At 47.0% G+C, this 11,609-nt stretch overlaps 1 protein-coding gene across 1 annotated transcript; it reads left to right on the top strand.

Moving 5' to 3' along the window:
• Positions 1-1,289: 1,289 nt before the first annotated feature.
• Thg1l (tRNA-histidine guanylyltransferase 1-like (S. cerevisiae)) lies at positions 1,290-11,609 on the top strand. Its single transcript, XM_013031014.1, has 6 exons — positions 1,290-1,559; positions 2,501-2,677; positions 3,986-4,155; positions 6,385-6,473; positions 8,049-8,156; positions 10,054-11,609. The coding sequence occupies exons 1-6, from the start codon at positions 1,369-1,371 to the stop codon at positions 10,213-10,215; spliced, it is 897 nt and encodes a 298-aa protein (XP_012886468.1). The 5' UTR covers positions 1,290-1,368; the 3' UTR covers positions 10,216-11,609.

Raw genomic sequence — 11,609 nt, 5'->3', positions numbered from 1 at the left:
ACAAAACCTGCCATCTTACCCATATTTAGTTGTATGATTACTGCTAATTACATTCTTATCAACCTGCTTTCCCTTGCATCCATCTTTCTACTTTCTGTCTATGGATTTGACTACTTCAGGCACCTCATATGAATATAATGGCACATTGTGTTTTTGTGACAGCTTATTTCACATGGCATTATGTCCTCAAAGGTCATTCTTGTAACATCTGCCCATTTCCTTCCTTTTTAAGGCTGAATAGCACCCTACTGTACATACATATCACATTCCCTTTTGTGCTGGTACTGAGGTTTGAACTCAAGGCCTTGAATTCTTGCTCAGTTTTTTTGTTCAACGCTGGTGCTCTGCCATTTGAGTCACGACTCCACTAACAGCTTTTTGTTGGTTCACTGGACTTTCCTGCCTAGGCTGGCTTTGAACCTCAATCCTCAGATCTCAGCCTCCTGAGTAGCTGCAAGCCACTGATGCCCTGGCTACTCTGATTTATCTTCAATCGATATTTTGAGTGGACCCCTCATCTTTTAGCCACTTTGATAACTTGAAGCTCTGTTTCTACAGTCTAGACGTATCATCTCAACGCTATTTAAGCCTTACTTCTCCTCCTTCTCCTCATCCTGTCCTAGCACAGGCCAGACTTTCTGCCGCAGGTTTTCACTGAGCTCCACAGGCAGCAATAAGGGCTCACAGACAGAGGGGAAGACATAGTCTGGTCCTGAGATCCTCTGCAGCACCGTCTCCGAAGGTTTTCATTCCTCTGGAGAACTGGGTTGAGGTGAAGGGGGGACAGAGGTCTCTCATGTACATGACCTTCAGCCTGGTACTAGGAATTTCTCTCTCTCTCTCTCTCTAGTTGTTTTGGCATGTTGCATGGCTCTCCTGAGACATCCAAGCATCACGCTGAGCCTTCCCTGTCACTCAGCTTCCTTGGAGAGACACAGCCCACAGCTCAATCTGGCCCAACCAGCTCCCTCCTTGCCCAGTAACCTTGCAGGCAACTCGTATCAGGAGTCGTCTAGGCTGAACTCAGTATGGGATCAGTAATCATCGCTTCCTCCAAGTCCCGCCCACAAGTATTTTGTGGGAGGGGGCAAAGCGTTCATTCCGAATATTCAACCTTTTCTACAATGCATTAATAACTGCTACTTAAGAGGGGCAAAAAAATTCCAAATACACTCTCAAAGCAGCCATCGAAGAACGTTTTAAGACTTTCATGAGTGTCCTTGCAGGTGGGGGGGAAGGCGAAAGAACGCTGGTACGCCAGGAGAGGAGAACGAGATACAGACCTCCACGGTGGCTAGAGCGGCCACGGAGAGCAACAGCAACTTCCGGGGCGGGGCTAGGCGGCCCCCTCTCTCTTCCGCACAGGGAATGTGGGCCGCCCGCACCGCTAAGTTCCGTCACTGCTTGGCCGCGTCTTCCGTCAGTCTGAGACGGTGCCTGAGACTGGGGGTGACCATGGCAAAGAGCAAGTTTGCGTACGTGCGGGACTTCGAGACCGACGACACCTGCCTACCTCACTGCTGGGTGGTCGTGCGGCTGGACGGCCGGAGCTTCCACCGGTGAGCTAGCTGGGCGCGGGACCGCGCGCTCGGCCGGCACTTCCGGGAGAGTTACGGTTTCCACGGCAACGCGGCAGCCAATGAGCGCGCGGCCTGGCCGGCCGTCTGGGACCGGGCTTCCGGTGCTGGCTTGACTAAAGGTGTTCAGTGGGGACTAGGTACTCAGCAAGTGAGCAGCTGGTCTGGAGTGCTCATGTCAAGTGAACAGAGCCTCCTAACAAGAACGTGATTGGTGGGGAAAGCATCATTATTGAAGAGAGGAAGAAGAGGGGGAGGATGCAGTCATATTAGTCAATGCATAGCCTGTGAAATTAAGAAAATTGACGGGAGGGGTTGGGCTGGGAGGGGTCAGATGATGAAAGGGACGACATCGATCGAGATGCATTCAAAAACCGATTTGTTGAATGGCAACTCCTTTGTACAACTTAAAGATAATGCAGATCCGTATTTTAAAAAAAACCATTATTTAGGCTGGTAAGCCGACTTTCCAGCTATCCTGTGTATTTGTCTTTTTCTGTGCTGCTCAGAGACCTGGGCCTGGCTTTATGGTTATCAGGAACAGGCCACCCAGACTGGATTGGAGAGTCAGAAAGAAGGGAGAAAATATAACAAAGATTGGAATTTAGTTTTTTTAAAAAGGTTACTTTGTTAATAGTTATCTTTGTAACCAATATTTATAGAGTACTCAATAGGAGGCAGGCCTAAAATCTTCTGGGCACTTCAATGAAGTAAATTCTCTATCTCCCTTTCACAGAAAAGGGAACTGAGGCTTAGAAATTATGTCCCTTTTGGTAAGGAAATGTATTGTAGCTAGCTAGCTACACTGTTACAGTATCTTCTTTGACCTGCATCAGTGTTCTGTGTAGTAAATGGCAAACCTGTGTGAACAATGGCAAACTTGTCTATCCCTGCCCTTTTCCCTCTTCTCTCCTTCTATGAAGGTTTGCTGAAAGACACAACTTTGCCAAACCTAATGACAAACGAGCTCTCCACCTGATGACCAGATGTGCCCAGACTGTCATGGAAGAATTGGAGGACATTGTACTGGCATATGGACAGAGCGATGAGTACAGCTTTGTGTTCAGGCGGAAGAGCAATTGGTTTAAACGAAGAGCCAGGTACTCCCACAGACTGCCTTCTTTCTGCAGAACCTTTCTTCCAGCACCTGCTTTTTCTGTTGCTTTGGCTGTAGCTGAGACCTCACAAAGTACAGATGATGTCTGCAGGATTTGTACTGGCAGAGTGTGTGCATATTACCTGTACATATATACATTTGTGCCAGTACTCAGGACCTTGTGTTTCTCCTTGGCTTTTCCCTATTAATAGCTGGCACTCTGCCACTTGAGCCACACCTTCAGCTTTTTGCTGGCTAATTGGAGATGAATGTCTTGAGGATTTTTGTTTCCAGACTGCTTTTGAACCATGATCCACAGATCTCAGCCTCCTGAGTTGCCAGGATTGCAGACATGAGTCACCAGCACCAGGCATATTTCCTCCATCTGAGTGTTTATCTGTGTTCTTTGTCTGATTCCTTCCCCTCTGTATCCCATCAGATAAGGTTCTAGACTGGTCTGGTATGTTTAAACTAGAAACAAAGCTGAGCATGGTGGCTCATGTCTATAATACCCCACTCAGGAGGCTGATTACGAGTTCAAGGCTAGCCTCGATACATGATGAGACCCTTCCTCAAAACACACACACAAAATCATGTAGACACATATTAAAATGGTCTGTAGGTTAGCTTTAGCCAGTGTAAATCCTGCATGCATTGCACTATTATTTAAACCTTTTTTAAAAACTGGTTTACATAGTTATGCAGAGGGAGATTTCATTGTTACTTTTACAGTATATTCCGATTCCTCTTACCTCTTCCAGCACTCTTTTTTTCCCCTCTATTTAAACTTTCAGTTAAGGAGGGTCTACGTGTAAAAGAGACAAATCTAGGATTTAATTTGGCAGTATTTTGGAACTTTTACAAGAAAAAAGTCATATAATGAATTGGTGTGTTTTTAAAGCAATGGTTCATTTCTACCCAAGACTCAAAAAGGATAAACAAAACCCTTTTAAAACTTATTATCTTTTAAGTAGGTATACAAAAGAATATCAATTCAACATGTCAGTTTATGAATACAGTGCATCTAAATACAAAAAAAACCCCAACAATTAAACCACAAATTTACATCACATCCTACAGAGAAAAGTTGGTGTTAGTAACTAGATAGATCTGGTGGGAGAGATAGCCTACCTTTAAAATAATGTAACTGAAGTACTAAAACAGTTTGGCTTAGCTGAAGGTATATTATCTCCCCATTCACGGGCAGTTTGTGTAACCTCTCTGTTGTGTACCAGAGGTCCGGTCAGCACGGAATGAATGTCTTACATTGTTTTCTTCTCTTGCTCCACCCTTCATGCTTTCCATTTGCAAGTAAGTTCATGACTCTTGTGGCCTCGCAGTTCGCCTCCAGTTACGTGTTTTATTGGCCAGAGTACTTTGAGGACCAGCCGCTTCTGTATCCCCCAGGCTTTGATGGAAGAGTCGTGGTCTATCCAAACAACCAAACCTTAAAGGACTATCTCAGCTGGCGGCAGGTCGATTGTAAGTGGCACCGTATACAGTTTGGCACAAATAAGTGACAGGTGTTGATGTGATCCAGGTTTGGCTAACAAGTATTTTGTTTGGAATGTAATATTTACCAAAACACACATTCTCTCTCTCTCTCTCTAAGACAGAGAGGAGTTTTTGAACCATGATCCACATATATATACATATACATACATATGTGTGTGTGTGTATATATATATTATATATATATATATATATATATATAATATATATATATATAATTTTTCAGACAAGATCTTGCTATGTAGCCTAGGCTGGCCTTAAACTCAAGATCCTCCTGTCTTAGTCTCCCAAGTGCTGTGATTATAGGTGTCTGTTACCACACCCAGCTTAAAAAATTTTTTTTAGTGAAAAATGTTTGACAAATTAGGGAGATTTCTTATGAAAACTGTCTGGTTTTGTTGTTGTTTGCTTGTTTTTTTTGTGTAGTGCTGGGGCTGTATTCTCGAGCCTTTGCACTGGCAGCTGCCTTCTTGCTGTGACACTAGAATGGCAGTGTGCCACACAGTCTCTGCCACCTCCTTTTGTTCCCTGGGGGCCACCCACTGCTGTGCACATTTAAAAAAAAAATTGTACAAGATGAAAAATTAAGCCAGGCATTGGTGGCTCACTTGTGTAATCCTAGCTACTCAAGAGGCTGAGATCTGAGGATCACGGTTCAAAGCCAGCCCAGGCAGGAAAAGCCATGAAACTCTTATCTCCAATAAACCACCAGAAAATCAGAAGTGGTGCCGTGGCTCAAGTGGTAGAATGCTAGCTTTGAGTTGAAGAGCTGAGGGACAGCTCTCAGGACCAGAGTTCAAGCCCCATGACGGGGGAAACAGAAGGTGAAAAATTCAGCCTTTGAGTTTGCAATCAGAACTTAGAATAGAGAGAGGTAAATATTTTTAAGTTCACACTATGCATCCTCGCTCATTACTAAAGCATTTTTTTTTTCTTCTGATACTGATCCTAGGGCTTCAAGAATTCAGGACCTAGGCTCTGTCCCTGAGCGTGTGTGTGTGTGTGTGTGTGCACATGTGTGTGTGTGTGTGTGTTTAATGTTATTATAAAGGTGATGTACAGGGCTGGGAAGGTGGCTCAGTGGTAGAGCGCTTGCTTTGCATGCATGAGGCCCTGGGTTTGATTCCTCAGCACCACCTAAGCAAAAAGAAAAATGGTGATGTACAAAGTGGGTACAGTTATATAAGTCGGGTGAAGAGTACATTTCTTTTTGGACAGTGTCACCTCTTTCCTCGATCTCTCTCCCAGTATTTCCCTTGCGTCCCACCCACAAGTTGTGTAAGTTCATTTTCAGCGTGCTGTCCAGTGAGCCCCACTGCTGCATTTGCTCACCTGCCATGCACATATGTGGGTATTTGAATCCTGACATCTGCCGTATGTGACTGGTGTCTGTGAGACTTTGACTCGTTTGGTGTAGTCTGCTTTTGTCAGAACTGGGAAAGAGATTGGGATAATACCAATGACTTTGCAGATATCCAGAACATGAACTCCCAGGTTCACAGGTTTGTGTAAGGGATTACTGTAATCACCCAGCAGAGCTGTGGTCAGGAAGTTAGTTCTTTCTGCCTTCCCCTTCTCTTAGAAACACCCAATGTAGCCAGGCATTGGTGGCTCACGTCTATAATCCTAGCTACTCAGGAAGCTGAGATCTCAGGATCGCAGTTCAAAGCCAGCCTGGGTAGGAAAGTCCATGAAACTTTTTTTTTGGTTGGTTGTGGGGCTTGAGCACTGGGCTTGGGCACTGTCCCTGTGCTCTTCAGCTCAAGGCAAACGCTCTACTACATGAGCCACAACACTACTTCCAGTTTTGTAGTGGTTTATTGGAGATAAGAGTCTCATGGCCTTTCCTGCCCAGGCTGGCTTTGGACTGTGTTCCTCAGACCTCAGCCTCTTAAGTAGCTAGGATTACAGGTATGAGCCACTGGTACCCAGCCTGTGAAACTCTTATTTCCAATAAACCATCAGAAAACTGGAAGTGGCGCTGTGGCTCAAGTACTGGAGTGCTAGCCTTGAGTTGAAGAGCTGAGGGACAGCACTCAGGCCCAGAGTTCAAGCCCCACGACCAACCAAAAAGAAAAAAAGAAGCCAGCAAATGTTACTGAGCTCTCCACTTAAAGAGAGGGGCAGGCCTCTTATATTTCTGGAGGGATAGGTATTAAAGATCTTTCAAATATAAACTGCGTCGTGTTGTTCTTACAGGTCACATCAATAATCTTTATAACACGGTTTTCTGGGCACTGGTACAGCAAGCTGGACTCACGCCTGTACAAGCCCAAGAGAGACTCAAGGTAAGAGAGATTTCACTGCACAGTGCCGAGCCAGACAGTGTGCTGCCTCTTTCCCTAACATTATTTTAGGTTCCCTTTATGTTCTTTAGCTCCCTTTATAGCTTTGTTGGTTGTTGTTGTTTTGTGTCATACTGAGGCTTGAACGAATGCCTGAGCATTTGATCCTGAGCTTTTGTGCTCAGGGCTAGCACTTTCTACCACTTGAGCCACAGCTCCACTTCCAGCATTTTGCTTGTTATTGGAGATCAGAATCTTGCGCACTTTCCTGCCTGGGCTGGCTTCAATCTGTGATCCTCAGATCTCAGCCTCCTGAGTAGCTAGGATTGCAGGAGTGAGACCAGCGGCCCAGCTTCATGCAGGGCCCTGGTGGGCATCGCAGCGTGTAGTAATAGTCTGTGCCCTGGGTAACCAGCCACACAGGAACCACGCTTCTGCCAGGCTCTCATCCCCGCCTCAGTTCTTCCACACTGATCTGTAGAAAACATAGTTCCAACCCCGCAGGCACAGCACCTGTCACACAGACTATGAAGCACCCTGTCAGCGTGTGATAGAGCCTGGCTTTTCTTGCTAGGGAACAGGTCACAGCAGGCTGTCTGACTCTGACACAAGGTGACATGGCCGCCACCGCTCCTGGTTTCGCCTTGAGCATAATGTGGTGGTTGTAATTGTCAAATATACTACGGGTGAAGATTTCTCTATGGCGTAGGAAGACTCGAAGGTGTGTGCAGGTGGAGGAACCTCATTAGATCCTGACTCTCAGAAGAATGGAGATAACTGTCAATCTCAGGCAGTTTGCTCAGTCTCGCCAAGCCCCAGTGTTCTTGTCTCTAAAGCGGAAGCGGCACAGTGATGGAATAGTAAAAAGAAACACAAAGATTACGCCAGTGGGGCTGGGAAGGTAGCTCAGTGGTAAAGCGCTTGCCTTTCATGCTCGAGGCCCTGGGTTTGATTCCTCAGCACCACATAAGCAAAAAGAAAAAAGCCAGAAGTGGTGCTGTGGCTCAAGTGTAGAGCGCTAGCCTTGAGCTGAAGAGCTGAGGGACAGTGCCCAGGCCCAGAGTTTAGGCCCCACGACCAGACCCAAAAAAAAAAAAAAAAAAGATTACACCAGTGATATATTGCCCCACATGTTCACGAACAATTGTGTCTTCCTCCCCTTGGAGCATCACTGGCAAAGCCAGTGTTTGCTACAGAAAAGTTTTTTCCATGTGGACATGGTGATAAAATTTGAATTGCTCTTAAGATAATACTCATTTATTAATGAGCCTGCACTGGTGGCTCACACCTGTAAGAGAACTAGAGGATCATGATTCAAAGCCAGCCCAGGCAGAAAAGTCTGAGAGACTTTGTCTTCAACTTCACCAGCAAAAAGCTGGACTAGAGGCATGTCTTCAGTGGTAGAGCACCAGCCCACAGCAAGCAGGCTGAGCAAGAGTACAAAGTCTTGAGTTCTAGTTCCAGTACTTGCGCAGAAACCCAAACCAGTATTTAATCAAATCTTTCCACTCAGTGACGAGTGCTGGGGAAGAGAGAGGACATGCGGTTTCTCCATCCCGCTTTCTGTGTTTCCCGCAGGGAACGGTCGCAGCAGACAAGCAGGAGATTCTGTTTTCTGAGTTCAACATCAACTACAACAATGAGCCGCTGATGTACAAGAAAGGGACAGTGTTGATATGGCAGAAGGTAATGCTGCTATGCTGTGTTAGGACAAGTAACTGTGGACCTCTTGGGCTTTGCTGGCCTGCCCCTGTGCTAGCCTGACGCTAGGGGTACACACCAGATCCTCCCCTGGGTGGTGCCATAGATCGTTGGTGAAAGCGCTCATGTGGTCATCTGTGATGCCCTGCCATCTCCCCATCTGTTGGTAAAATCATGGAAGTTTTACATTCACATGCTTATTTTTCTTTCTTCCTTTTCTTTCTTTCCCCTCCCTCTCTGGGGCTTGAACTCAGGGCCTGGGCACTGTTCCTGAGCTTCATCTGCTCAAGGCTAGCACCCTGCCACATGAGCCACAGCGCCACTTCTGGCTTTTTCTGTTTCTGTGTTACTGAGGAATGGAACCCAGGGCTTCACGCATGCTAGGCACGGATGCTACCACTAAGCCACATTCCCAGTCTCACGTGCTGATTTTTCTTTGTAGGAAGCTCTCCCATTTCAAGCCCCTCCCTGGGGGCACAATACAAATAGAAAGATGTTTGCATTTGTAGAACATTTTAAACCATAAATGGTCCTGTAATATTTACACTTTGTAACTTTCAGAAATTCCGTGAAGCTGAGCGCTGGTGGCTCACGCCTGTAATCCTAGCTACTCAGGAGGCTGAGATCTGAGGATCGAGGTTCAAAGCCAGCCCGGGCAAGAAATTCCATGAGACTCTCCAATAAACCACTCAGAAAACCGGAAGTGGCACTGTGGCTCAAGTGGTAGAAAAAGAGAAATTCCATGAAACTGGGCGTTGACAATCACTTCTGTGCTTCCTGATGCATCTCTGCATTGGCTTACGCCCTCCATCGTCTTGCTGTTTTCTCTCCTCAGTTCTCAGTCACAGTTCTCTAACTCTGCTTTCTTCCATATCACTCAGTTCTCTGCTGTGAACGAGGTTCAGGTAGTAAAGGACGCTGTAAGAGCTGCTCAAGCCGCTCATCATCCCCCCCCCCCCCATGTCAGCTTTGTGACTGACATTTGCAGAACTCCTTTGCTCTCTGGGACGGCCTGACCACTTCTTCATGCTGGTGGGAGAGGAGAAATACTTTTAATAACATTTTCAGTGCTTGTGAGAAAAGGTGCAGTCCTTTCTTTGTTCTTACTATGGTGATCTTTGGGAATATAGTAACGTAACATTTTTTAAATGTTTATTTACTTTTCGGTTGTTTTGTGGTGCTATCAAACCCAGGGCCTTCTGGGTTCGTTCTAGGCAGGCTCTGTACCGTGGAGCTACATCTACAGCCCTAATGCACTTTTTCTTTTTTTTTTTTTGCCAGTCGTGGGGCCTGAACTCTGGGCCTGAGCGCTGTCCCTCAGCTCTTCAGCTCAAGGCTAGCTGGTAGGAGCCACAGTGCCACTTGAGCCACAGCACCAGCTTTTTCTGCTTATGTGGTGCTAAGGAATCGAACCCAGGGCCTCAGGCCTGCAAGGCAAGCGCTCTACCACTGAGCCACTCTCCCAGCTCCTTTTTTTTTTCTTTTTTTGGTGCTGATCCTGGGGCTTGAACTCAGGCAGGGCCTGGGCTTTGTCCCTGAGCTTCTTTTGATCAAGGCTAGGGCTCTACAACTTGAGCCACATCTTCACTTCTGGCTTTTTTGGTAGTTCAGTGGAGATAAGACTCTCACTGACTTTCCTGCCTGGGCTGGCTTCAAACCTCCATCTTCAGATCTCAGCCTCTTGAGTAGCTAGGATTACAGGCGTGAGCCACTGGCACCTGGCCCTAATGTACTTTTAACTGTAACGACGTCCATACATGTCAGAATACAAAATAGGGCAGGCAGAAGTGTCCCCAAGTGTAAATTGAGCTGTGCCATCTTCTTTCTCTCTCCCCACGCTGCTGTCAGGCTCCCAGTGTCGCCATTGTACTTTCACCCACAGGTGGAGGAAGTGACGACGAAGGAGGTTAAGCTGCCCGCCGAGATAGAAGGACAGAAGATGAAACTGAGCCAGGTCCGGGCCAGGCCCTTGGCGCTGCACTGCGACATCATTGGGGATGCCTTCTGGAAGGAGCATCCCGAGATCCTGGAGGAGGACAGCTGACCCTGAGCGCTTCTGCCCGGGCAGGCTTACTCACCAAGGCGCCCCACGGCACCCCCACGGCCCCCTGCCTTGGATGGCCCTCGCTGCCTTTCCAGCCAGACGCTGCCAAGCGTGGCCTGGTGAGACACGGCTCGGGCAGGGAAGGCCCCGGGAAAGGATGGGCATGGGGGCGGCAGGTCTCGTTTGCCTGCCATGTTAGAGCATGACTTTTTTTTTTTTTCAAAATTTCAGTACTATTTTTATAAAGAAAGAACTGTATTCACGCCTTTCAGGACGAGTCATTTTTAGATTGTGGCAGAAAGATTTATAAAAAAGTTCTTTTCACCTGCGATAGAAGAAGAGCCCAAACCTGGCTCTCACCCACAGGAGGCCCCGGTGACGGGCAGCCCGCTGCGCCACCCCACGCCTGCGCCTGTCTTCGGCAGGTCTGAGGTCACACGGGTGCGTGCCGGCATGGCGCCCCTGGATTCGGGAATTCCAGGGAGATGCAGGGCTCTGTGCCAGTCTCTGAAGTGGGCACGACTGGCTGAGTTAATGAGTAGCGGCCGTGGCTACCATGTGCACATGGCAGCAATGGATTTTATGTTGATGTCATGATCTTCGTCGCCTTGCGGGGATGTGGTTTCCAAAGCCACTGACTTAGAGGTTCTGAAGAAGAGACGTGTATTCAGAGATAGGAAACATGAGAAGAAATGAGGATGAGCAGGTACTCCATGTCCTGTAGATACTTCAGTTAAAGTTGCTTTCTGGTTGGATTTTCCTGAAAAAGATTCTTAGGGAGCCTCTATATAATCGAAGCAGTAACAGAATTCAAGAGCAGAGGGGCCAGGTGTGGAGGTGCACACCTTTAATCTCAGCCACACAGGAGGCTGAGGCTGGACGATTGCCAGTGTGAGAGATCCTATGTGAAAAGAGCCTGGTGGGCATTAGTGTGTCCCTTGAGGCCCCACGTAGCCTGTGTCCGTGAAGGACTCAATAGGTCTCCCTGCTGGTGGGCCAGCAGAGATGTGCTGGCCGCAGCATTAAATCAAGGCAAGTTGATGATCTTGAAGGGTGGGGATCACAGGGTGGATGGTGAGGTGACGCACATTTCCTCCTGTCCTCCTCTCAAATTTTAGAGGAAAAGGATTATTTGCTTCCATTAAGAATTAAGAGACAGTCCACGTCCCAGTGCCTGGTCTCACATTACAGAACTGCAGCCAAGAAGAAAATGTATTTTTGAAAGAGCAATGCCTGGCCTCATCCTTCTCTTAATTGACACCCCATCTGTCCATGCCCGTTTCTTTTTTTTTTTTCCTCTTCCTGTTCTCCCACACACAGGAAGAAGAGATGCAGCTCATGTTTGGTAATTGCTCAGATCTCTTCAAGGAAAAAAAAAATTAAAAAATAAAAGA

Source organism: Dipodomys ordii, unplaced genomic scaffold (genome assembly GCF_000151885.1).
Source record: "Dipodomys ordii isolate 6190 unplaced genomic scaffold, Dord_2.0 Scaffold135, whole genome shotgun sequence".
NCBI classification, from domain to species: Eukaryota; Metazoa; Chordata; class Mammalia; order Rodentia; family Heteromyidae; genus Dipodomys; species Dipodomys ordii.
The sequence above is the reverse complement of the archived record's forward strand: the minus strand, read 5'-3'. Positions and strand labels throughout refer to the sequence as shown.